The 27,919-nt window shown below is 36.4% G+C and overlaps 2 protein-coding genes across 3 annotated transcripts; both read right to left on the bottom strand.

The window, feature by feature from the left end:
• Positions 1 to 2,002: 2,002 nt before the first annotated feature.
• Positions 2,003 to 4,485, bottom strand: LOC121970802 (tubulin beta chain-like). Its single transcript, XM_042521764.1, has 3 exons — positions 3,998 to 4,485; positions 3,309 to 3,578; positions 2,003 to 2,997 (listed from the first exon to the last, which is right to left on the bottom strand). Exons 1-3 carry the CDS (start codon positions 4,389 to 4,391, stop codon positions 2,309 to 2,311), a joined length of 1,353 nt encoding a protein of 450 aa, XP_042377698.1. The 5' UTR covers positions 4,392 to 4,485; the 3' UTR covers positions 2,003 to 2,308.
• A 7,327-nt stretch (positions 4,486 to 11,812) lies between these two features.
• On the bottom strand, positions 11,813 to 27,627 carry LOC121970801 (peroxisome biogenesis protein 1-like). Of its 2 annotated transcripts, XM_042521762.1 has the most exons (17): positions 27,337 to 27,627; positions 26,368 to 26,541; positions 25,453 to 25,552; positions 20,871 to 21,362; positions 18,783 to 19,529; positions 18,598 to 18,689; positions 17,452 to 17,525; positions 17,079 to 17,298; positions 16,857 to 16,950; positions 16,588 to 16,742; positions 15,784 to 16,008; positions 15,257 to 15,457; positions 14,890 to 15,015; positions 14,703 to 14,764; positions 13,608 to 13,725; positions 12,839 to 13,123; positions 11,813 to 12,426 (listed from the first exon to the last, which is right to left on the bottom strand). In XM_042521762.1, exons 1-17 carry the CDS (start codon positions 27,532 to 27,534, stop codon positions 12,388 to 12,390), a joined length of 3,402 nt encoding a protein of 1,133 aa, XP_042377696.1. In that variant the 5' UTR covers positions 27,535 to 27,627; the 3' UTR covers positions 11,813 to 12,387. The 2 variants fall into 2 exon arrangements, with proteins under 2 accessions (XP_042377696.1, XP_042377697.1); XM_042521763.1 differs by lacking the exons at positions 26,368 to 26,541; positions 27,337 to 27,627 and having other exon boundaries at positions 25,457 to 25,552.
• Positions 27,628 to 27,919: the final 292 nt, after the last annotated feature.

Raw genomic sequence — 27,919 nt, 5'->3', positions numbered from 1 at the left:
ATTATTTGATTTGTGAAAGATCATACGATCCACTTGTCTCAATAATAAGGTTGGAGGGTCTATTAGACCATTGCATTGATGTATAGTTTTCTAATGTTAAATTCTAAAACCATATGACTTCAACAAAGAAAAAAACATACATGATTTAGTAACATGCAGAAAGTAAATACATAAACTAAAAGGATGCATCTAAATGCAGTAGAATTATCATCATTCTTTATGTCATCCACATAATTCAGTGATGAAGAAAGAGTAGGCATGGATCTGCCGTAGGGATTTGGATGATGGCATCATACACTCCTTACCAATGAGTAACAGGGAGGTCTCGAAGTATCCAATCCTATGGGGGTCATATCCTATTTTTATCAGCTCATCATTAATAATGAATCAGATTAGCGAGTTTACACATGTAAACTCACATCCAATAATATAAACCAGCAATAACAATTAATTAGATCACTTAAGGTTTGATATTGATCCGTGTGTTACAAAATAATGTGTACCTATCAAATAGTGGAATAAAATCCAACATGTATCTCTCAACAAAGAGTAGACTTATTGGAACTTTTGAATTTGCAATGAGATCCTTCAATAGACCAACCCCCAACCCATTTAGATAAGTTGTGTTGGATAATATTGTTGCTCTATCATATTTAGATTAATTATGTGGTTTTGATGTTTAAGAATGGTTTTAATTCAAATGGTTTGGACTGATGACCTTGTCTTGGACTTGCAATTTTAATACCTATTGCTGGTCATTGGACGATATATATTAATCTTGAATGGAGAAATTGAAGACACTACAAAGCAAATGAAGTTGTCAAACTTTAGGACTACCTTGAGATCTATGTGAAGCATTTCGGGTGTATGGGTAGATCTTTGATTAATAGCATAGACATTATAGGGCAAGTCTAGTTTACATAGAGGGCTTGTCCCTATTGCTTTTAGGCTTATTGTAAGGTATCGAGGGTTAAGTTCCTTGTTTCCCACACTCCATATCGAGGACTATCTTGTTCAATTTACAGATTCCTACATAGTTGATAGTAACTTGAAGAAATGCTTTGTTAAATTTTTTGGGTCATCCTAAATTGGTTTAGGAATCTTAAAGATGGTGTTTGGGTGTTTTAGGTGTGTCGTTGATAATGATTATTGGTTGGTTGAGCCTAATTCAAACATGAATTAAATTTTAGGTTTGTGTTAATTTTAGTCTATCAGGTCTTGGTAAGATGACTGGGATTAATACCTTATCTCTTGTCACTTTTTTTTAATAATCTGACTATCCAATTCTTCAAACCGATTAATTCTGAAGATGATCGATTCGATCTTATAAAAATTTTCCATCAGCTATCAAAGTAAATCGGAAAATACTCATGATAGTTCAAAGTCATCGTTCTTTGACTTGTTATCCCACTAGTCCTTTGTCACTTTTGTTGATATATATGTAGGTGACTCAAAACCTATTTAGTTGATAAGAACTAATTTTATGTTGGTTTGTTAAGTTGACTAAGGGTTTGTTATTAGTCAACTAAATATATCATTCTACTCAAATTCAAACCTAAATATTTTGAAAATCTCATTGGTTGCATTTCTAATTATGGATGGTTTAGGACGAACGATATCACTTTTCTATACAAAAATTATATGTTCGTATATTAAGTTGACTAAGGGTTTGTTAGTCAACTAAATATATCATTCTACTCAAATTCAACACCAAAATATTTTGAAAATCTCAGTAGTTGCGTTTCTAATTATGGATCATTTAGGACAAACGATATCACCTTTTGCTTTAATAGATTTATTGTACCTTCTCTTTGCGAGTGGATCTAATCTATCGAAATTGGATATTATCCCAGGAACTCATAGAAGTTTTCTCAATTCTCCTAGTTTAAATGAAGTGTTTTAATAGAATTTGGTGTTATGAACTTATATTGCTTACTTGTATTAGTATTGTATTAGTTAGTATTTCAAATCCATCAATTTCTAGATAAGAAAGACCAGCTCATGATAGAATCATGGGAACAATCTCATAGCTTTATGGAAACGTAAGGTCCATTTCTCACATACACCACCACTACAATACTACTATCAAGTCAACGCAGCAACGTCTGAGAATAGTCAAACAAAGTCAAGATACAGCGGCATGACAAGATCACACAGCTCTCGGAACACACTAGTCTCACATTAGAAGGATTATATCCACACAAACACTAGCAAAAGGCATAAAAAGGGCATGCCTTCGATGACACAAATTAACCCAACTAAATGTTCACATCAAGCCGGAATAAGACTATAAGAGTGAAGTCAAAGCTTAACCTTCCTGGGCCTCTTCCTCTTCCTCTTCCTCTTCCTCTTCTTCGTAATCTTCCACATCAGCTGATGCATCCTGGTACTGTTGGTACTCAGCCACCAAATCATTCATGTTGCTCTCGGCCTCGGTGAATTCCATCTCGTCCATACCCTCGCCAGTGTACCAGTGTAAGAAAGCCTTCCTCCTGAACATGGCTGTGAACTGCTCACTGACCCTGCGGAACATCTCCTGGATCGAAGTCGAGTTGCCGATGAATGTGGAAGCCATCTTCAGCCCCTTGGGTGGAATGTCGCACACGCTTGATTTTACATTGTTTGGAATCCACTCAACAAAGTAGGAAGAGTTCTTATTCTGCACATTGATCATCTGCTCGTCGACCTCCTTTGTGCTCATCTTGCCGCGGAACATGGCTGAGGCAGTCAGGTATCGACCGTGTCGGGGATCGGCAGCACACATCATGTTCTTTGCATCCCACATCTGTTGAGTCAACTCGGGAACAGTGAGCGCTCTGTATTGCTGGGATCCCCTCGATGTCAAGGGGGCAAATCCTACCATGAAGAAGTGGAGCCGAGGGAATGGAATCAAGTTGACAGCGAGTTTGCGAAGATCAGAGTTAAGCTGACCAGGGAAACGGAGGCAGCATGTGACACCACTCATTGTAGCAGAGATCAGATGATTCAGATCACCAACTGAAGCAAAAAGAAAAGAAAAAAAGAATGAATGAATGAATAAACAGCTAAAGAACAATCTGCAAGTATGACTATTTGGAACATTGAGAAAATAACAAGTCCAACATAATTCCAATTATCATTTGTTGAATGTAGACAAATAAAGCTTGTGAAATGAATCTATATGTATGCCATAGCTGAAGAAAAGAAAAAATGAGGTAACAATTGAAAACAATGGCTCACAACATAAATTTTACCAAGAGAAAACTACTGATGTAATATACACTTTCAATAAGACGACCAAAAAATTTAAAGTTGTGGGTTTCGCTTACAGGTGGGGGTTGAAAGCTTCAGGGTGCGGAAGCAAATATCGTAGAGTGCTTCATTGTCCAGAACCATACATTCGTCAGCATTCTCGACAAGCTGATGCACCGAGAGAGTGGCATTATATGGCTCCACAACTGTATCAGAAACTTTTGGCGATGGAAAAACGGAGAAAGTAAGCATCATGCGATCAGGGTACTCCTCTCTGATCTTGGATATGAGGAGGGTTCCCATGCCAGAGCCAGTTCCACCTCCCAAAGAATGGCAGACCTGAAATCCTGAAGATCGAAAACCAAGAATTAACCTTGAGGGAGTAAATAGGGTTGAATTTCACAGATTTTTGCCCTGTTCAAGAGTTCCAACTACGGATCTGATTTGGAATCTTCCTTCAGACACATGTTAGATCTTTCAAATGTGAGAGGAAAGATAAAATGCATCTATCATATACAGATCTACTACACTAGACTACATAGAATTACACAACACAGAGAAAAGAAAAAGACATACGGGTCGAAGGTTGTTTATTCTACTGCAGATTAAAGAGATGTATTCCAAGAGCCATTTGCCCCTAAAAATCAAAGACTACCGACACATATAGGTTAATGAGACATAAATCTGAAAAGGAGAAGCCAGCATCACCAGATGATAAGCAATATCGCCCAGATCTCTTGATTTATTATATCCAAAAAAAACATACCTTGTAAGCAATCGCAGTTCTCGGCCTCCTTCCTTACCACATCAAGCACAGAATCGATAAGCTCTGCGCCCTCGGTGTAATGCCCCTTGGCCCAGTTGTTCCCGGCACCGGACTGCCCGAAGACGAAGTTATCCGGCCTAAAGATCTGGCCAAATGGACCAGATCTGACGGAATCCATGGTGCCGGGCTCCAGATCCATGAGCACAGCTCGCGGAACATAGCGACCGCCGCTGGACTCGTTGTAATACACATTGATCCGCTCGAGCTGCAGGTCAGAATCGCCGCTGTACCTTCCGGTGCCGTCAATGCCGTGCTCGTCACAGATCACTTCCCAGAACTTAGCCCCGATCTGGTTCCCGCATTGCCCGCCCTGTACGTGCAAGATCTCTCTCATCTTCGTCCTTTCGAAGGCCGACGACCAAATGCCGGTGTTCCGGTGGCTAGAGATACCGAGGACAGAGGAGGAAGCGTAAGAACCGGAGACACAACGAGGGCAGTACAATTATAGAAGGCGGTTCGAGTCTCGTCACCTCCCTGCGCTTACCCTCACCTTCCAATATTTTTAGGGTAAATTTTCACTTATTCTTTTCTATTTTCAGTTTCATCGTCGAGGTTTAAGGGCTATTTGGATAATGGAACCCACCAAGTTTACATTTCAATATTTGATTTATTTTTTACTTATGTAGTTATGTTTTAACTGCTTAACATGTTAATTTTTATGTGTTTATTTCTCTTCTTAAATCTTGAATATTCACTGGGCAAGTGCCCGCCCCTTTCCCTTCAAAGAGTATGGAGGAACGTTAACATGAGTACACTTTCTTTTTCATTGCCTATAGATTATAAAACACTTATTTACCTTAAGTAATTAATAGATCTACAACCAGTAATTTACTTCTCTTTCTTTTTTTTTTTGAGATATTCCATTTTTAATTTTTTTTACTATATATATTTTATTACTTATAATAAATGTTTGGTTGATTTATGCTGTTTAAATAGGAAATATCTCATAATGAATATTCTAATTGAGGTTATAGAAGTCCAATTATACATTTGGTATGATTGTACGCTCAGGGCATCTAGATTAAATCTAAGAGACGCCTAGATTTGATCCCAGGATTATATTGATATGTATTTTTTTTTTTACTTTTTATCCCTAGAGTTCAGATTTCAAAATTAGGTTATAGTATTCGATTTAAAATTTTTTAAGATTTTAACTATAGGATTTATACTTTCCAATTGGGTTACTGGGAGTGTCCAAGTGCTTGGATTGAATCCAAACGCCCCGACTAACGTCATAGATAATTTTGTAAATTATTGTCGTGCATGGTATCAAAATCTTATATATATATAGTGTTGAGATGCTTAGATCAAATCCAAATGTCTCAATTTTTTTTATTTTTAATATTTTCTAAATCTTAAACCCTAAATACATATATTATACCTGTGAGTACCTAATTTTTTTAGCTTAAACAATATAACTCAACCCCTGAATTCTAGAAGTAAAATCTAATTAGCTTAATCCCAGAGCTAAAAAAATAAAAATATTATTAGGTGCCCTAAATATATATCCCATGTGCACTTAAATTTTTTTAGCTTAAACACTATAACACAACCCCTAAACTCTAAAAATAAATTTTAATTGACTTAACTCTGAAACTAAAACGAAGGCGCCTCCAATGCATTGGAGACGCCTCAAGTCAAGTCCAGATGAATCTACAACAGAAGGTCCGCAACGTAATAAATTTGTGTGTGTGCGCGCATATATATATATATATATATATATATATATATATATATATATATATATATATATATATATATAGGTTTAAAAAATTTAAAAATAAAAAATATAATAGGTGTGTATAGGGTGTACATTATAAGATAGTCAGTAATACGAGCTGTTACGAACGGATCTATATATGACATAGCAGTTAAAGTCAACATTACGGGATAGTCAAAGTCAAAAGGACATGGCAGTTAAGGAGTCAATCTCAACAAGGCTTGGTTCCTTGCCTAGAGCTAAGACCTCAGAACAAGGACAGTCGACTTAGAGGCCAATCGAACCAAAGGGGTTTAGTTCTCTTTGTCTGTATTAAGACACCTAGTATATATTCGACCAGTCATCACCCGTTCGGATTCAAGAGAGTCTTGACCGATCATGAGGCCGGTCAAGAGTAATATTTGAACAGGATCCAAGGACCTAGCCTTCCGCTCTAAGTACCTAGTATACAGGAGGTCGATCTGACAACTGGTTAAACATATAAGCCTTCACTATTCATACCCCCATCCTCCTGTATACGGGTGGCCGAATATACAACTGACTAGAGTTATTATTATGCCCCAAGGGAGTCTCTGCCCGATAAATGGACAGCATCTCCCCCCTTATGATAACATTTAAAACCTGGATATAATGCCACAAAGCAGTAAATACAGTATCAACAGTTCACACAGTTGGAATCATACACAACCAGAACGAAAGATAGAAACATAACCACCACTCAAAAAGAGATATTTACACAATCCCCTCATTACATATAAAATACAAAATGATTGCGTATCGTATCGACTTACACAACAAGTACACATTCGAATAAAAGGATACCACAAGGCTAAAATCTACGAATAAAACAAAGTGTAAATACAAACAACAAAACGTAACAGAGAAAACATGCTCTCGAGTGTAATATGGGGCTGGCAACCATGATATTTGAGCGACATAACACATCTTCTACCTACTAACCTAGAAATAGAAGGAAAACAAGGGATAATAAGTACAAAATACTCAACGAATATAAAATAGATAGTTCATGATACTATATATAAGGAGATCAAAGGATGCACTCTCAAATAAAATACTTACTATAAAAGTAAGAGAGTCAATGTAAGCAACTACTAATGAAGCATAAACAACTACATAACCATCTACTAACCTGCTCAATTAGGTAAGACCAATAAATCGGGAGTAAATGCAGATCCTGCATAAATAAATACACAACTAATATATTTCAAGTATATAGCAAGCATTGTCTACACACAACAACCTGCTACCACGAATGACTCTCGTGGCCAGTCAAGATATATAAATAATCACTATCTGTAGGAGAACGCTCTACCACGGATGGTCTCATGGATATACAAGATGAGCTAACTATCTATCTCCTCAGCCACTAACTACGGGAGATCGCTCTACTACGGATGATCCCGTAAGCAATCAGGGTATGTAAATAATCACTATTTACGGGAGAACACTCTATCATGAATGGTTCTGTGGGCAGACAGGATTTATAAGTGGCCACTATCTGCAGGAGAATACTCTATAATGAATGGTTTCATGGGTAGACATGATTTATACATAGCTATCTAGCTATGAACCATGGGTAAATACACTATCACATATAGTCACGTTGATAATCTTATGCATCATAATCGTTGACGACTCTCTTAACCACGAATGAAAGATAATAGTCGACAAGAGATACTAACCGTCGTTGACGACTTTTTCAACCATGAATGGGAGACAAGGGTCGACAGAATATATTAACAGTTGTTGATGACTCTCTCAACCACGAATGAGAACAATAATCATCATGACATAACAATGTAAAGATTAGTAGAAAATGAATAATCTCATCCAATATAATACTTTATAGCCATACATTGGTCTAACCTCACTAGCATACAGGTATGAGCCTAAATATCAATAAGGATATAGTAAAATACTCGATATTCTACACTAAAGTATAATCTTACTAACATATAAGCATAAGCATACATAACAAATAAAGGTCTATTAAGATACTCAATATCCTACACTAAAGTATGATCGTCCTAAAATAAGCACAAACTCAAATCATCAACCAAGGGTCTAGCAAAATATCTAACATTTTACACTATAGTATGGTAATATCATACATATATAACAAAATTAAACATGAAGAATAATGAGACTGCATAGATAGAAAATGGATCATTTATAAAGTCAAGCAACATAAGTATCAAACTCAAACAATGATATGAATAGAGTCAAGATCATAAAATTATTAATCAAATCATAACTCATGCACTAAGATCAAAGATCTAAAAAGACAAAGTAAAAAATACACGCCTCAAAATGAAGATTGTCTTGAATCATCTCTACATCGAAACACTTATCTCAAATTGGTATCCTTGATTAATAAAGATACTTCCCCGATCCCCTTGGCATAATTAATCCTAACTGTGCTCTAAGAACAATCTAGCTAATAGCAATCATCATTGGCATAGTGACAATATCTATTGACAAAGAGCTAACTAGTAAAGGACATATTACCTATTGTTTGGCTCCTTCCTCTCCTGCCATGACCCATGGATGCCCCAGCCAAGTAGCTGAGAATTGGCTCAAGCATAGACATCAGAAATCAACTAGCGACAGCTGCAACTATGGCCTAAAATTCATCGGCATGAAAAGGCGACAAATCGACATTCCAACTCTATCTCTGGTATCTAGCAACTCCCCAATTCCAACCCATTGCATAGATGGAATGAAATTGGAAGTGGTCAGTGCCGCGGAGAGGGTGATATCAGACAAGAGAAGAGAGAGATATTGCGAGAGGGAGGGCATCGACGACTCTCACATTGTCGATCTGCGGTTAGATTGGGTGAAGAGGACACGGTAGAGTCGGAGTGGGGTGATTGTGGATCAATCCGGGAGAAGAGGTGGCATCCAGGATGGACCTGCGGTGGGGGGAACACGCGACACCGACAGTGATGGTCGCGGTAGTCAGCGCGATGACAACGGTGGAGATTGGCAGCTTTATACAATCAGGAAAAGAGGGATTAGGGCTTACGGTATTGATGTTTAGCGTGAGGTGACCGTGAGAATTGGCTGGAGGTGTTCGACCCTCGTGGTCACCAGCATTGTCGCCCAGCAACCGACGGTCAACGGAGCACGCGAGACAATGCGAGCAATATTGACACGGAGGCAGTAGAGCTTAAGTAAGGTATTAAATCTAAGCTTTAATATTTATACTTAGGTTTTGATAAAATTAACTTAGGTTAAATGATTTCAAACATAGGTTAATTAATCCAATCAACTCCCGGGATATCTAAATAGGTTTTCTCTTATCCGAATAGATCTATCCCCTCAAACATATCATACAGATTCCGTTTAAATCCTAAAAAAATATATATAACTCTTCAAAAAAATTCAATAAGGTTATTTTTTTAATAACACTTACTATTTAATTAATATTTATTATCGTATCTTACAATTACAAGGCTCAATATCCTTATTTTTGCCGAGCAAATATACAAGGCAAATTTCAAAAAAGACCCGACCAGAATTCTCGAGCTTAGATATCACTTCAGGGACAAGCCTCCCAATACAAAGATGATTAGCGAAAAGTACTGGTCCGGCCTCTCAGGGCTTATTTCCCCATTTTCTAGAGGCAACTATCCCTTCGTATGGTTGGTCGGTCGTAAAGTCATCCAGGCTTAGGGGACTTGATTCTTTATTCATAATCAAATCTCTAGCATTACACAACGTATATTCGAGTAGTTTTAAGGATCAAATGTCCTACCATACTCAATATTTTACTTTTATGTATATATACCCAATCGACCAAATATTCGACCAAGATATCTTCGATGGACCATATTGTTAGAGAATCACAATAGTCTATCAGAGATTAATAACCGTTTGTTAGAGAATATTCTTTATTGTTATATGAGTATTCGATGGAACCTTTTTTGAAGGCGACTCTACGCTTTCTATCAACCAACAGATTGTGATAGCATATTCCTTCAATCGTCGCATTTGATATAAGTTACAAAAAGAGTGCACACGGATAACGAAAAATTCCTCAGCCGATGACTATATGCCTCCCAGGCCATACATATTTTTTTACTTGACAACTTCTGACACTCAACATTCTCTATCACCTCATGATTGAGGAGGTTATTAGAAGTGGTATATAAAGGAGGTCCTCTCTGCTAGCAAGGTACGTCTTTTATAGCAGTTTCATTACGCTCAAGCCTTTATGATTCATCTATCCATTATTATGTTGGGTGACTACATTGATTTGAGCGTCGGAGGGTTTTTGTCAAAGACATCTTCCCTGATTTTGGGGCACTGACGTTCTATCTGTTTATTTGAGTGTGTGCAGAGAGGATCTCTACTTCCGTTCGCAGCCTTTTCTCTGATTAAAAATCTTCCTCCAATTAGCATCCGAGCAACCTGTCCAGTACGCTATCTCTCTAGATTTCAGATAGAATCAGTCGAGTGTGGCTGAGATGGATGGATGACATGACAATAAATGGAAAATAACTATTTTGAGATAAAAGCACATAGACTCTTATTTTATGGAAAATATATATGATGCGGTCAAAATCTCCACTCCTCTTGCCTCCTCTTCCGCCGCAACACTTCGACAAGGATTCACGTTGGTAGAGCCTTTTGTTCTTAATCATCACACTATCTTCCTACCAAGTCTTCAATGCTCCTCTATTTCCATCTTCGAGTACATGGGCTCCCAAACCAAGAGCCTAAATAGCCAAACTAACATCGGTGAGCGGGAGCCAGCGTCATTGATTTGCCCTTCCAATGTCTAAGTCAGCGGTAAATTGAAAGAGAAAGTTGCCTCCCGCAAAAAGAGCTTGCATTACAAAAGAAAAGCTTTCAATGGAAGGGAGTGTTGACCCACTATGGACTGTGGTGCCTTCCACCGAGGGAAGGACCTCAGTTGAAGTTCTTCCGATGAAGAGCAGAGAGATGTTGTAGAATGTAGGAAGAAGGAGACGAAGGTGAAGATGATCCTCCTCTGCCCGAACTTTTGTCACCTTTTTGTAGAGGATGAAACCTCCTGTCCTGTAGACCCCTTATCGGCGTCCTTTCACCGTTACGTAGCATGGGCCGCAGACCATTTCAAAGCCAGGGGTCGACACCCTGATATCAGAGACACGCCCTGACAAGTCTACTACACCCTGCCGTCCACAATGAGGGAGCAACCCTTGAGTGCCATATAGCGGCCTGTCTTTTCTAGTCTTCCCGAAATGATCTCTCGATTGCTTTGGTAGTCCGTTTAGTAAAATCCACTAACGCCTAACGGGCGGCTAGTGAGCATGGCACGATGGAAAAAAATAGAAGAGGATAGCTGGAGGGGCGGGACCCAAGGGAGATACTTGCATGAGGGATATTCTCGTGGACCTGAGCAGTGGGCTATGGATGCCCCTTGACAGGGACGCTCCTGGGCCGAGTATCTTTACCGTCAAATCGTTTGAGATATTTTCAACAAAATTATTTCTAATCTCTTTACTTTAGAATCCATGAGGACCCAGGTAACACCGGGGATATACCTAATGACATTGGACCCAAGCCACACCTAAGATGTACCCAACAGTTGTTGGGTTATTTCTTATATTTGGAGTCCATGAGTATCCAAGCCACATCGGAGATGAACCCAATGAGATTATTCCCAATCTCTTTCCTTTAAAATCCATGCGTACCCAAACCACACACCAGGGATGTATCAATAAAATTGTTCCCAATCTCTATCTTTAGAGTCCGAGGAAACCCGAGCACCAAACGAAATTACTTTCAATTTTTGGACTGTGCTATCATCTCCAAATCACGTGCACCGCCAGCTTTACAAGGACCCGTGTTACGGCCTGCAAGGGCATCCATATATATTATAGTATTGACTAAAATTGTTTGATAGTGCTTTTAATTATACAAAATAATAAAATTTTAACCCTAAAAATTTTAAAAAGAAGTAAAAAATAACTTATCAAGTAATTTTGATCAAAATCACTCAAAAGCCTGTTTGAATAAGATATAAATTTTTGTATGTAGACTTCACTCTCACCAGTCCAATGATATTCTTATCGTCCAAGTTGACAAAATGTTGCCCTTACGTTTCCATTTCCCCTCGTATTTAACTAAAATAGTTCCATAGTAACAATTCTACTCTTCCATGCATATTCCCCTATGCCATGGATCTTACACGGATATAGTGTAGACATATCTTACGGGAGAGCAGAGTATTCCCGAATACAACATCAGCCAATAACAATCAACTTTTATCCTACTAAATGGGATCGGCTAAGTATACTATTCCCAAATAAATTAAAAAAAAAAAAAGATAGAAAACTAAAAACAAAACCTCAAATCACCTATGTAACCTGCGTCACTCTATCAAATAGTTATGGAACGCAATCATCCATTCGTTTATCTTCCGAAGTCGATGAATCCAAGGCATGGATTTTTTTTTGTGGTGTGCGCGCTGGTTCTGTTTCTCATCAGCAAGGCCACTTTGTTGCCACAATCCTTCCTGCTGGAACATGATATAAACACTTTCTCCAAAGATCGAGCTTCCAGAAAATTTTGATTGTTTTTGAGTTCACCGCTGGTGTTATCAAGCTAGGGTTGCCTTTTTGCCCTTTGCATCCCTCGTCTGTAGTAGGAAAAAAAATCAGTCAATTTTCTGCCATGAGTAGTCTTGAAAGTGACAATGGTGGAGGAAAATATTCTACAAACAGAACAAGGAAGTGGTAGTTTCTCAATCTTTAAACCTGACTGGTAGGATTAAATTTAACTTGTTTAAAGAAAGCAACAGTTTTAATTCATTATGCTAGTTAAACCAAACAATCAATTCATATGCAATATTGACAGGGGAACCATAAGCCAGTGAAGTAAATTTGTCAGTTTGTCTGTACTGAAGCAAATTTGTATTATAAAAGCCAAATCGATAAAAACATGCTTGCTATACTAAAACTATGTACTCAAAATTCCTAATAACCATATCTACCAGTTAATTAGCCTCATATTTATGTGCATGCACTTCGAGAACAAGGTCAGAAAAAAACCTGTGCAGAAACAGATTTCTTCAACTCCAGGAACCGATTATAAATCCTGGATAGCCTGCATTTCTCGTCTTCTGATACGGAAGGTCGAGCCTTTGAAGCAACAGACATCAGAAGCTGATTACTGATAACAGGTGTTTTCCCAGGCTTGTCACTGTTTTCACTATCCAGAAGCTCATGAACTGATGCAAGCTGAGCATCTGACAGGAGTGCTTGAAGATCTGCACCACTAAAGCCTTCGGTCATTGATGCTACCGTTTCCAGATCAATATTCTTTGCCAAAGGAAGCTAGGCCCATCAACACAAAATTGTTAGGGTTCTTCAAAACAATATGAGTAAGGCTAAAGATAGTTGAAAGTATAACACATTCATTTCAGTTTTAAATAAAAAGACAACTGGAAAATGGAAATATTAAAAAAAAACTAATAAAGCTAGTTAACAAAATTAGTCAGGCAGCTGAAGTTTGCTATTTTCGTACTCATGCTATGGCACTTGTCCAATTATTATCAAGTTTTAACTGATCCAATACTTAACTGATCCAATCTATCTAGATGGCAAAAGAAAAGTAATCCTATTCCTACCCGCAATTTAGACCTCAGGTGTGGTTTCCTAAATAGTGGTTAGCTTTATCAGGAACAACTAACAAATCAGTTCATGTACAGGCTCCAGAAAACCCCATAGAATAAAATAAGCAATGTGACATGACTGTTTTTTTTGTTTATTCTGCTAATACAACAATAATTTTTTTTTAATGATATGGTATAAAGCTAACCTTCTTAGACAGAACCTTAAGAATATCCAATCGCTCATGCCAGGATGGAAAATCACAGTAAAGAAGTCGATCAAGCCTTCCAGGTCGCAAAAGTGCAGCATCAAGTAGATCTGGCCGACTATTAGACCAAAATATATGAAAAAACTAAATAAATGAGACCATAATCACAATCAAATATGAAAAAAAAAAGTCTACTGAATTTAAGAAATTACAAAGAATTGTTGAAATGATTGCTCCTCTCAAGGTGAGTTTGTAGCCAACTATCCACTGTTTCTACCGGATGATTACTATTTATTCATTTTTAACACTATATTAAGTTATATAGAATTACAATTTCCAAAAAACAACAAATAATTTTAGACCACTTATAGAGAAAATGCAACATTTCATCTAAACATTAACTTGAAGTGCCAACAAGTTCACGAAGAACATCATTCTTAACTGATAAAGACTTGCAGTTATAGGGGATGCAAAGTGTATAGACTACAATTAGTAATTTGACTATATTTAAGCTTGTCACTTGATCAAAAAATACATAGTTCAACTAATATTAAGATTGGCAAATAAGCATGAGTTCATGGCGCATTGTGTTTGTTATCAGTAGTACACTTAAGCTATAGCTTGAACTCAAAACATGCATGTCTAAAAAGAGTAATTTTAAACATTAAAATGGAGCAGATAAAATTCAATTCAGTAATTGAGCCATTGTTCAAACAGAAATTAGCCATGAAGGATCGACTTAGATAACAAGGAATCCATATGATCATAATGATACAAATGGCCACCCTTGATTAGAATGCCTCAGCTATAGATACCATTCAGTTCCATACTTCATGTTCCAGGTATCCAATGTATCAATAAGTCAGATACAATGACTCGGAGAAAGCAAATCTTAATTTTAACAATGTACTAAACTGTATGAATTCCAAGGACTAAAAGAGAAAACAAAAAAACATGATCATAAGTTCCCATCAGCATCACTGAGGCATGAGAAAAACTAACACCAAATTGTCATTTGTATAAGAGAACTCACCTTTTTCCTTGAATAACATAGTTAACTTGGCAATTCAATATATCAATTCAAAGAACACTCACCTAGTAGCAGCAAACACAAACACCCCTGTCAATGCTTCCACGCCATCCAATTCAGTTAGCAACTGAAATTTATAAGACAAATATAGCCCAATAGTAACAAGTTCCCATTAAAAAGAATAACACATATTTAAGATTAAGTGCTATTGAGAACGATGTTCAATCATCTGCTTGTATGCCTAAAACTAACCTGATTAACAACACGATCTGTCACTCCAGTATTATCATGCCCCCTCTTTGGTGCAATAGAGTCAAATTCATCAAAAAATAGAAGACAAGGAGAAGCAGCAGCTGCCTTGGAGAACAGATCGCGGACCTAAGAAACAATTAAGCATGTTCTTGAATTACCAAAAGAATACTGATGGAAAACATAATAGATGGGTACAAAAATCAATCAAGCTAATAAATAAAGAGTAGAATAGCCATAGTAAAAATGCTACTGAATACAGAGTAGAATAATCATAGTAAAAAATGGTATGTGTACATTCTTGCTAGCAACTTCTATAATTATCGCATACAAGATTGGTAAAAGAATATATTGACTATTTATGTCTTACAGCTTGCTCAGAAGCACCAATGTACTTATTCAGCAACTCAGGTCCCTTGACAGATATGAACCTCAAGGAGCAAGCTGCTGCTGCAGCACCGACAATGTGAGTTTTTCCACAACCAGGAGGCCCATACAAGAGGACATTTGATCTCAATCTTAATGGTGATTGAGAAAATATCCCAGGAAACTTTGAAGGTAATTCAATCATCTGGAATATCATGAAAATAGATGATAACAATGTGAGGGCAACAAATCATTGAATTTTCTTGCTAGAATGAAAAAATATGTCTGATTACCTCGGAGCACAAATGAAGATGAAGGAATAAGACATACTATAATAAGATGATATCAATCATTCTCTCTCAAACATGCTAAATAACTTTAAAATACACACTAGAAATCAAGTTTGGAAGGAATTGAACACAAAATCCAAAATGAATTATGAAAAGTGTCATTCCAGCTCCCATATTAAAACTATATTCCTGCCCTGTAATGAAAATCCAAAAATAAGATTAAAAAAAAGACCAGACGGACCTCCTGAATAGCATTTCGGATATCTGCAAGTCCACCAACATCATCCCAACCACTGTGTCCGCCTTCAGAAGCAGCTTTTGTTAGACCACGCATTGCAATTGGAACAAACTCATGCATTGCCTGCGAGAAGTCTTCTTTCTGCAGAACAAGTTCTGTATCTTTATCAACCCTAGAAGGCAAAAAACGACCGACAGCAGCATGTACAGCCCTATCAACCAAAATTTCCTGCACATATTTCAATGGTTTAGCATAAGTATTCCAATACAGCATGTGCTGTTTAAGAATTAGTGGCAACAGAAAACATTGTGAAACTTTCAGATCTTGACAAAACAGTATGGGTAGTTACCTCATTAGTCATGAAAGGTTATCAATTCCAAACTTTGGCAGAAAAATAAAAAAACAAAATCCCCACAACTATCTCTAAGCAACCCCATCAAAATAAGGACATATAAATGAATAATGCCGTATTTATGGAAGAAAAATTGTTAGGATATCGATAGGAACGAGTAAAGAAATATATTAATTTGGAACAAGGATAGCCACTAATCAAACAAGTAGTATTTCGGCCCACCAGCACTTATATAACAAATAATTACTTAATTGATAAAGGAGAAGAACAATTTATTATGGTTGCTGTAACAGAAGGATGAAGCAATTTTTTTAAAAGAATTCTTTTTTGACTGATCAGTTTTGGGTACAAGTTGTTGGATATGGATCACGTAACTCTTGCATTGAAGTCCAGAAACATGCAACAGGACAAAACATAGGTAAAGAAAATTAATTCCATAAAAAAGAAATCAATACCAAGTCATAGGCATCATATCCATCACATTTTGAAGCAATTTCAGAGACTATATCATCAGGACACAGTAAAGCACGTTTTTCAATTTCATGCTTTAATATTTGCCCACGTTCAGAGACAGCAGGAGAAACTAGTTGAACATGGAAGTCAAACCTCCCTGAGAAATATGATAATAGAAATGATGGTTCAATCAAACAAAACCAATACAAGGTTTTAAAAATAAATAAATAATAAATAAGTAAATAAATTAAAATTCCAGAAATTATTGAACCTGAAGAACTCAAAGATGGGGGAATATTCTGGAGAGACTGCACAGAAGCAACAAAAGCAACAGGACCGTATCCACAAGAACTTCGGCTCCTATTCTATTCAAAATGGATTAATGCAACAAGGAAGAAGTAACAATAATTTAGCCTTGTAAGTCATACTATTTGGACTTGAAACAACAATTAAATTGCTCAGTAAGATAATTGGACCATAGATCAAAACTTACCCCATATTCATCTACAATATCAATAACATAGTTAACCAAAGCAGTAGCTGAACTGGATGGTTGAGATCCCTCGCCCGAAGAAAATGAAATGATATTGTCTAGATCGTCAAAAATGACAATAGATGGTGAACAGGATAGAGCTTCAGATATATATTCAGAAATTGCTTGTCGCACAGTCAGACTCTTTTCAAGAGCAAGTTTTGAACAGCTTATGAAAATTCTGTATGTGACAACATTCAACACGGAAACCAGTGAAAACATTATTCAGTGAGTTCTCTAAATGTTTACATATTCATGAGATACATTTCACTTCCAACAAGAATTAGAATAGCATTCAAAGAACAATACAAACTAAGCATGTTCATTCACTTACATGTGAGCTAAGATTTCTTCGTGCTCTTCAAAATGCCTAGCAACAGCCCTGGCTAATGTAGTTTTCCCAGACCCCTGAATCAAATGATACATATCTGAATTAAATAACAGTTATAATTAAGGCTTCACTTCCAATACAAGATTAAAGATTCAGTAGCCTAGAATAATAATCCATAAACATATTAAACAAGATAAGACACTTTTTATAGTGAATGGATTAATAAGTACAAACCCATTTTCAGTAAGGCAATGTCTTAGGCTCTTAGCTACCATTTTTAGGTGGTGTTTGGTTGGTGGGTTTGGAAATGAGGGAATGGAATGATAGAAAAAAATAGTGTTTGGATTGTGGGTTTGGAAATGACAATTTTGGAATGATTTCCAGATTTATAAGAATCAGCCAAACCCGGTTTCATTTTCATTTTCATTTTCATTCTCATTCCACCTTACTATCAAACTCATACTCATAGTCATTCCAGTCATTTAACCACACGCCGCCTTAGTCTAACATATTAGTTAGCATTATCTTCTAGAGTGATAGAATATGATCCTCCTTTCAAGAAAAGTTTCTTTTTAAACAATAAGCATACTATAAGTTTTTTCACCTTAGAATACGCACAAACATTTCCAAACTGTCAAGATTTCCAAATTTCATGAACAATCAATGAAGTTATCCAAAAAAAACATCAACCTACAGATTCAAAATAATAAAACCTAGTCATTTGTGAGTGACTGACCTACATGCCTAAACATGACAGAGGTCCTATTCTCTAGATGCACATACACACTTGTTAAATTCAATCTTCACCACATATTATTTAAAATCTATGACATACTGAAAAGGTACAACTTTCATCTACCAAGGACCACCTATAAGTACCGTATTGACATTGCCTTTGACAATCAAAAGAAACTAAGCCTTTGAAGTTAAGCGATCCATTAAATAGTTATGCACTGATATATTCAGGAGCTCTGGTGCCTTTATCTAATCTCAACTTTCTTGTGGATTACAAAGGATGATAAACATGGAAAACATAGATTGGATCAACATGGCATGCTCATGCAGAAGAACTGCTACAGATCTAAGTCAATAGAAAGATACATAAGATGCCACCTAATGATGGCTCAATCAAAAACCATACATCCTTACAGGAGGTCCATAAATAAGTATGTGCCCAGGAGATGGAATATCATAAGCAGAAATCAAATTCATAGACTCTGGAGATAGAAGGATGAGCAATCCTGAAAAGAAATGAAAGTCAAAAAGAAAAATAATCTCCAACTTTTCTCTACAAATATACTAATTTATTGCTGGTATAGTTTGAAATTACTTACTATCAGTGACATCAGAAATGGATGCCTTCAACCAACTTAAGGAAGATGCAGTTAGATGGAAGTTTCTTTTGAAAACACTCTCTGAAATAGAATCAAAGGATAGAGGTTCCCCAACTTCCAATATTCCAAGCGCCAATTCCAAATCATGCAAATTGTCGCTGTTTTTGCTGCCAGCAGTGATGTCAAACTCAAAGCTAGCATCTACATCACATTTTGATGAGTCAATATAATTGATTCTGAGTAGATAAAAAATCTCAATCTTGCGGTTCCCAACATTTTCCCTCTCATTAGTACCCTGCATAGATAGCTCCTCTTTCTTTTTACCAAATTTATGATCTATTATTTCAATGTGAAGCAATGTTTCATTTGTTAAAACAACAGAGTTAACTTTCATCTGACTATTTTGAGATGCAATGGCCCCAATTTGTCCAATCATCCATAACTTTACAAGTAACTTATTCTCCAATTTTATACCAATACCAACATTGCTAGAATCCTCATTTAGAAGAGTTTCATAGGTCAAAGGAGAGAATGAGGATTCTTGAAGTGACAAGTCTAAGATACCTCCAGTGGAAGTATCTCCATCAGTTGCCATCCCCTCCTGCTTGAGAATTGTGTGGCTCTCAATAGTATTTCTTTTATCATCATTAACCTTACCATTTCCAACCAAATTAAATCGAAGAGGAGAAACTGTCATTGAAAAAATGTCTTTCTTTGGACTTCGGAAGTGCTTTTTAATGAAAACCCCTGCGAGTAAATAACAGCTGCCTATTCAGCTAATGCTGTAGAAACTGTATTTTGTTGGCAGATGATCGTGCTATATATGTGACCTAATTTGTATTGTTACTAATTTTGGAATTCAAAATAAGGATTACAATTATGGAAATGATTAAACTGAATCAAATAGGTATGGATACTAGAAACCAACAAAAAATTGTTTGATATGAAAATATGTCTCAAATTGAACCAAACAAATCCATGTCCACCCCTAGTTTGGCATTGACCAAGAAGAGAGAAAAGAGGGTATGCCTGGTAGTTTGCACATAATGCTTCAAACCTGATATCAGAAACACACATTCCTAGAATTCCCAATAACTGCATGATTCTTAATATATGAAACAAACAGAGCCATGGCATATTATTGATAAGGATAATGACATTCAGTGATAACACAAGAAAAATCTCTTTCCCAAGACAATTGAAATCAACATACACAAAAGGGCAGAGCAGAAGATTAAAAACAAGTAAAGGATAGTGAAGGTTTGAGATCACAGTATATTTCAATAAAATCAACAAAACAAGAAGCTTGATCATGTCCTTCATTTAGTATAAAAAAAGGGCAGCCCGGTGCACGAAGCTCCCGTCATGCAGGGTCCCGGGGAAAGATTCATTATACGTAGTCTTACCCTACTTTTTGCAAGAGACTGTTTCCATGATTCAAACCCATGACCTTTTGGTCACAAAGCAACAACTTTACTATTGTACCAAGACTCCCATCTAAAGGGGCAAGAAACAATAAAATAAAAAATAAAAAAATAAAAACTTAATCAACTACTCTTCTAAAACTATATGACAATCATTCAAATGATTCATTGATGTACTCATTTTCATTTGCATGAAGTATGGTAGACAGACAACACAAGCAAACAGAGGAGATTTATCAATTATTAACTGCTACCTAAAATGTAATTTTAAAACCTGACAAGCAACAATTGTCAAATTCGCATTGTGTTGCACATCAAATATATTAGTGTCAAACTTAACAATGCAAAAGAACTAACGACAAATTAGTAAGTAAACTAATCTTGTAAACTTCCACCAAACTAGGACTTAATAGCTTCTTTGAAAGAAAATTTAATGCTCCATGGATGCCCACAAGTGGAAAATGATTTAAAAAACAAATGTATACTAAAATCTGAAACAATAGCAGACCTGCAAAGAATGGGTTATAAGTTTGCCCCCTCAATTCAACAATTTTATATGTCATTCTTCTTAAGAATGCTCTTTTAGCCTTTGTTGTCTCACAAAACAATAAAAAGTAACCAAATTTCAGAAATTATAGAAACATATCAAGCTTGGTATGCTTACATGAATGCAAACCAGATCCTATGAAATGACGAAGAGATTGAGGAAGCATTACATGGCCTTTTGCTACTGCATCAGAATATATGATATGGACCACAGCATGTCTTGGCTTCACTTTACTAGTCGTAGGAAGCCCACTATTTTCTTGCATGTTGAAATGATTATCTCCTCTTCTCTCAGAAATAGCATTACTATTCTGTGAAATCTCCTTAAGCCATAATTTGGGTATAACTGTTGCTAATTGTAAATTTTCTAATGAAAACTTCTTAGCCGTTTCTGGATGTATAAATGCAATATAACTTAGAAACACCAAAACATCAATATCTTTGAACTCAATTTTATGCACATATTTCCTTTTTTCAGCCTGCACACGTAAGAGTGCCTTCATCCTTAGTTCTTTTCTTGAATTTTGCTTTTGAACACTCTGGTGTGTAAGCACTTCATTTTTCCGTCTCTTTGGTTCAACAACAACTTCTGTACCAGGCACAAGTTGAACTGAAAGGACACCAAGAAAAATTAGATACAAGAAAATAACTAGAGACACATAAACAATCAAGAGTGTAAAGTGAATGCATAGTAGTTATCATCTCCCAAAAATTATTCTAAGAGATGGCTCAAAAATGAAGTGTAGCCTTAAACTTGAATAGGCACACCTTTTATTTTAGAATCATGGATAAAAGACAGAAGTGTCATTTCAAGAGATATGAAGTGAAAATCATCTCAATCATATCAAAGAAAAAATAAAATAAGGAATTTTTATTGGTGATTTTGCACACAACAACAACAACAACAACCAAGTTTTACTCCACTAGGTGGAGTCGGCTATTTTGCACACAGGAAAATAGTCCAAATTGAAAAAATGCATCATCATGACACAGAAAAAGACATTTACCATGAGCATGCAATGGATAGTTGATTGATAATGTTGAGTGAAAAAATACAAGAAACGGCAACATCAGAGGAACTTGAGAGAAAGATAAATCCATTGTGAAAAAAATATATCATAGTATAAAAGGCACATCCAGAAGCCACCCTCATAAATTAACTCATTAACTTCTAGACCTCAACTGACTCAAAATGTTTAAACTCAAGTCAAAAGTAGCTCAAACACCTAAGCTTATGAGCCCACTTATTAGCCCAAAATTTCTCACACTTTGATCTTGACATCCGCATTAACGCCCAATGTCCAAGTCATTCACTACAATCATTCCAATTTCTGAGAAATGAGGACCAATGGTGGCTCCATCATGGAGTAAAAATATTGTATCATGTCGATCGGCATGCGTAAAACATTTCATTCAACCAGCTGGCATGGGAAACAACTCAAGATCACAAATCTGATCGGAACCACTTTGCGATTGATGTGACACAACAAACATTTTGCTTGAACATCCTAACTTGATTCAGCAACAAAAGTGAAACAACAACCACTTTGTTTAAGGACCTTAACCTCCTCATTTACCAAAAAAGAGGAACCAAGGGCAAGCAAAATTGAAAAAGAGAAAAAGAATCAGGCAAAGCATGTGTTGCCTTCACTTTTTCACTTCCCTACCAAACCCTAACCTTCTTTGCTTCACATTTTTGAGTGTTCTACCTTCCCTTCTTCACTTCCTCAATCTTTTCCACAACACCCCAATGTTGCTCCCTTTCTTCTTTGTTGATTTTGTGGTGTGAGGTGGTAAGACTCAATCTTTGATCTTTTCCCTCTTCTTCTCTTCCCAAGTTATTCATCTCCTCCTCATTGCCTCTGGCACTGTGTCAGTATAGCCAGCATGGCACTGACACAATCTCATTTTGACCAGGGACCAAAACCATAGGTTGGAACAAGACTTCAAACCTTGAGCTCTATCATCATATGAGAATCCTTTTTAACACATAATCGCATCCTATTTAGTATGAGGTTTGATCTGATACCAATTGTCATGATCCATATATGTGTGATATTTGATCCACTACTTTGTTAGACTCAACCATTGGTTCAAAATACTTAAGTCAAGCTAAAATAACTTACTCATCTAAACTTATAAACACCCTTTAACCCACAACACATCCTGAAAAACTAAATTAGGGTGTCACATGTAGGGGAAAAAAAAAAGGGTATCATCGTGCACGAATGATAGAAATTACAGAAAATAAATTTCAATGATTTTATCATGCGGATCTCATCAAGGTGGAATATTCTTAGGTTTGTTTTCAGTTTTACCCATTCATTAGCTATCATGTATGATAACGAAGTTCATTTATTCCGAATTCGAGGGGGTTAAATTTGTTTCTTTTACAAAAGAATCAAAGTTAACTAATCAAATAACTGAAGTCAAATCTAGGGTTGCAATCTAGGTGAAAAGAACCAAACACAAAGGGTGAAGAGAAAAAGATGATAACAATAGACGAAGTCAAGAAGAAAAGATGCTAGAAAAATGATGTCAAACCAAACACATGATACTCAAACTTGTTTAACTATCTTCATTTGGTAGAAATTCATAAAACTAGAGAGACATGGCATGGATATAGACTAGCACTAAGGGATGAAGAGAAAAAGAAATGATGACAAGAGCATGAAGTCAAGAAGAAAAGATACTAGAAAAAAAGATAAAGAGAAGACGAGAAAGGAGTTGAAAAGGGCAACCCGGTGCACGAAGCTGCCGCCAATATGGGTCTCGGGGAAGGATTTATTGTATGCAGCCTTAGCCTGCTTTACAAGAAGCTATTTCCGAGAGTAGAACCTGATCTCTAGGTCACACGAAAAAGAAAGGAGTTGAAGAGGTAGAAAACATGGGAGAACAAGACATGAGAACAATATACTAGTACTAAAAAAGATACCAATTTTAACCACTGACAGTGGTGGAAAACACAATGCAGAGATCAATATATAGGTCAGTTACTCAAAACTAAATCTAGGCTAAAGAATCATGCCAATAAAAGTAAGGTTTGAAATCCCGAGTAAAGTACGAGTTTTTGTCCCTAATCACTCGTAATGTGTCGAGTGTATCGAGTGCCAGCACAAGAGGTATTGAATGTCAAAAGAGTAGAAGCATGAAGATAAGTCATAGAAAGAACCTACTCCACTTAGGTATGTTGAGGAGGAGGAAGAAGGGGGGGAGGAGAGGAGAGGAGAGGAAGAATGGGGAAGGACAAAAGGAAGAAGACTCAGAGTCACACCAAGGGTTTCATCTATCAAGGCACTCGGATTTCTTCATTGTGTAGAAGACTCGAAGTCTAGACTCAGCTTCTGAATATGGGTTCTCAACATCACAGCAAGGTTCACCTTTTTTGCTCACAAAAGACTCGTGAAGCCAACTGAGGATTTTATATGTTGCACTTATTGAGGGCACATAGACATTTCTTCTTGCTCAGTTTCAAACATTACAGTGAGGTTCACCAAAGGTTTCATGGTGTCGGGTTGTTTTGCATGTGGCATATCAGTTTGCAAGCGGAATGAAATGTTTTGCTGGTATAGACCCAAAACAAAATTGGAAACCTTGAACACAAAACTCAACTACAGTCAAAAAATGATCTAATTCAGCAGATGGAATCTAGATAGTAAACCATTAGTTTGAAATTGCAAGATGTGTGGTGGGTTATGTGATTCTGCTTGCCAGATCATGAGGTTAATTGGTTAATTTCAGCTCTCTAAGCAACTACAAGTTTTAGATTTCTAGTCACTTTTTAACCTAATTATGATAAGATTTTCAGTAACAATAAAATCTCGATCAAGAGACACTTCCTTTTATTTCATATCAGTTTTTATTGCAATCCCTGAGAAATCATTTGGTACTCCCTACTTAGACTACTTCTACCTCATTTACCTCTTCAACACACCTCAAGACGATGGCACCACCTGCTGTGAGAAGATTGGCAAATCTCCACTTCTTCTAATTGGTGGCAATTGCCGACAGTGGCACTAACAGTAAGGTGATTAGTAATGGAACCATCTTGTTCCATCTAGACATAAAAACTTTGGCATAGAACAAAACTTTAAACCTTCGGAAAGATTATTGCATTATTACCAAGTGATGGACAATTGCTTCCTAAAATGAACTTTTAACCTTCGAAATTAATATTACACTATTACTAGATGAACAGCATTTGCTTGCTAACACAAAATGTACTTGATAGTTCATATAGCCAATATCTTATTTGCATAGGCACATTCCTTGATTATTATAAGAAAGCAATTGAAGAACTACCATCAAACTGATCATAAAACATTTCTTAACAAATTGAACCAAGAGACTGCAGGATTTTCTGGAACTAGCTCAAAGGGAGAGGCAGTTTAATATCTTGAGAAACCAGGCGAAGAGAATGTGCCTGGGAGCTGCTTTATGCTACATTCATAATACCAATGAAGGCATTATAAATAGAGAGATTCATTTAACATGAAGTTTACTCCTGCCCCTAAATAGTCACCATGAAATTAGGGTTCTTAATTTGAATTCTCTCTACTAATAAGGTCATAAAATGAACAGATAAGATCGATGCAATTTCTTAGCGAGGTACTTATCGTCATAAATTATAAATCAGTCAAACTGAAACGTCTATTTCATTAAAAAAAAGGGAATAGAACGCATGCTTTCCTTTTTCTTACCTACCGATTCCCTAGGAGAAGTAGAGACCACAACTAATTCCACCATAACATGGCCATGTAACCATAAAGGAAATTTCATCCCTTCATGGACAACGCCAACCTGCACTCATAAATAAACCATAAGTGGCAAAAAAGAAAGTGAATGACCAAATAGTTAAGTAGTCTAGGAAAATTCAAAACCAACATCTAGAGATTCTTGTCATCCATAGAAGCAATTTAAGCATGAGGAAAAAAAATAGACCTACGCACATATCCATGGGAAGATCTCAAATGATTTAGTACTACGATTTGACAAAATCCCAGGGTAGAGATACCTAAGTAGAAGATTGACTCAATTAAGGAAACATACTAAGTCTCCTTATTTGCATTGCATATTCTGATTACTTGTAGTTTTACTTGTTTCAAATTGTTTTATATGTGATTTACAGAACTAACTTAGTCGTGTTTTACTTGTACATTCTAAAATACTTGTATCACACATTAAAATTGTCATTTGTTAGTATTGTAATATCTATACTCTAGGTCAAGCATTCTCTATATCATTCTTGATTGTGCTTCTTACATATATGCTTTGTGCAAGTTGTCATTAACATTGAATGAACGTACTTTCAACCTGTGTCATATTGATCCCTTCAAAGAGAACACTAATTTGGAATCTATAAAAACAAAGTAAAATATTACTTAGCAGAAAACAATCTCAATTCATTGCATAGATAACAGAACTTTATGAATGGGCCACTTGATAAAATAGAGATTTCTATACTAACAAAAATTCCAGAGTAACATAGAATAATCTTAAGGATGATGAGTTAATGTTTAATCCAATGGAGTAAAACTCCACCATAAAACAGGTGAAGCTTGGTGCACCATGTTATGGTAACAAGAAAAGAACACTTTTGCAGGAAAATTTAGTACTTGTTTCAAAATAGCTTCTTCAGCAAGTTCTGAGTTTAGCTCCAAAATCTCCCAGTCATCCTCACTGCTTGGCTCTATATTGACGAAGTCAGCTTTTGGTAGGTTAGCAATGGCTTTGATCTGCACTCTAGTATGATCCGGTAAAGAAATGCATTCAGCCAATAGTTGATCGACCTGGAAGGCTCTATTTTTTTAATCATATGAAAGATATTAAATATAAAGAAGTGGAAAAAGGAAACAAGTCTCACAAACTGTGTCAAATATGTACATAAAAGTAAAACCAATACTAAACTTATGATCCATCAAATCGAGACAACAACAAATTTAACAATATAGAGGTAGATACCATGAAAAATAGTTATGCATTGGCATTATTTGTTCGTAGAATCACAGTATCCAAAAGTTCAACTACATGAATAAAACATCTAACTTTGACTGAGAAGAAAAATAAAAGTAGTAATCAAGTAATGGACTGACTGTCTCCGTTGACTTAAAGCATAAAGTATTTAACAAAAGTGTCCTGTAAAACGATTACGCAAAGAAACCTCAAATACGTGAATAAGAGGTTGAAATTTTCATCACTAAGCATAGGCATGAGCGATCGCAGTTGAAGAAACCCGAAAGGAGAAGAGGTCAGTGGAAAATTGTTCAGCTATTTTGAGAAAATTAAAAACAAAATTTATTTTTAAATAAAAAAACGAGAAGAAAATAGGAAGCCTCACAAATTTGTAGTTGCAAAGTAGCACACAAGCGATTATGTGATGGGAAGTTGCACTGATCGGATAAGTTATCAAGTAGAAACCTATAAGACTCGGACAAAAACAATAAAAAAGTTCTCCGAATATGATACTAGAAATCCCAAAATAAAGAACATTTCCTCTATACTCAAGGTTGGTAATATAGTAGAGATGGTTGGACAAGAAATTCGATTAAACGGAGAACTAAAAGAACAAATGAGCAATAGGTTACCTCGATTGCAGCGGTCTTGGAGGCGGAGCCGGACCATCCGACGTTCCAACAACCTCCTCCAGAGCAGGCTCGGAGTTGGAGAGCGAGCACCGGTGGAAGGAACCCGCCTCTCGTATTCTCGAGAGTTTGGATAAGAGAAAGAGGGAGCGAGACGAAGCAGCTCTCAATCCCGCCAACCGCCCGCACCTCGAATTCCATCGGATCGGATCGATTCCGCTCTCGCTCGCGTGCCTCTCTCTCCCTCGAACTCCCAATTGCGAGTCAATCTATCAGCGAAGGAAAGAGCCTCAAGAGGAGTGGAATCGTGGGCCTTATGAGCCCTCCTTCTGTTAATTTATTATAGGATCTAACGGGCCGAAATATCCCGGCCCAGAAGTGTAGATTTTTCCTAATATCCTACTGTTGGGGAGGAGGTGAGGGAAGAGATCGAATTTGTTTGATAACGGATAAATAAATATTATATAAGATTTGGGATGATTAACTATGAAAATAATTTAAAATTTAAGACAAGTGAATTTGTTAAGGGGATAACAATAATAATAATTTGATAAATAATGAGGATATATATTATATATAAGTTCTT

Source organism: Zingiber officinale, chromosome 4A, assembly GCF_018446385.1.
Source record: "Zingiber officinale cultivar Zhangliang chromosome 4A, Zo_v1.1, whole genome shotgun sequence".
In the NCBI taxonomy this organism is placed as follows: Eukaryota; Viridiplantae; Streptophyta; class Magnoliopsida; order Zingiberales; family Zingiberaceae; genus Zingiber; species Zingiber officinale.
The sequence above is the reverse complement of the archived record's forward strand: the minus strand, read 5'-3'. Positions and strand labels throughout refer to the sequence as shown.

Bases quoted from the DNA above. Each gene is read 5' to 3' on its own strand.
- LOC121970802 (XM_042521764.1), bottom strand. From the start codon at position 4,391: ATGAGAGAGATCTTGCACGTACAGGGCGGGCAATGCGGGAACCAGATC. The intron at 3,579-3,997 runs GTATGTTTTTTT...TTCGATCTTCAG, and splicing joins GAACTGCGATTGCTTACAAG to GATTTCAGGTCTGCCATTCT. The intron at 2,998-3,308 runs GTAAGCGAAACC...TTTTTGCTTCAG, and splicing joins GAAGCTTTCAACCCCCACCT to TTGGTGATCTGAATCATCTG.
- LOC121970801 (XM_042521762.1), bottom strand. From the start codon at position 27,534: ATGGAATTCGAGGTGCGGGCGGTTGGCGGGATTGAGAGCTGCTTCGTC. The intron at 17,526-18,597 runs GTAAGGATGTAT...CATTTGATTCAG, and splicing joins TACTTATTTATGGACCTCCT to GGGTCTGGGAAAACTACATT. The intron at 14,765-14,889 runs GTTAGTTTTAGG...TATAAATTTCAG, and splicing joins CAGATCGTGTTGTTAATCAG to TTGCTAACTGAATTGGATGG.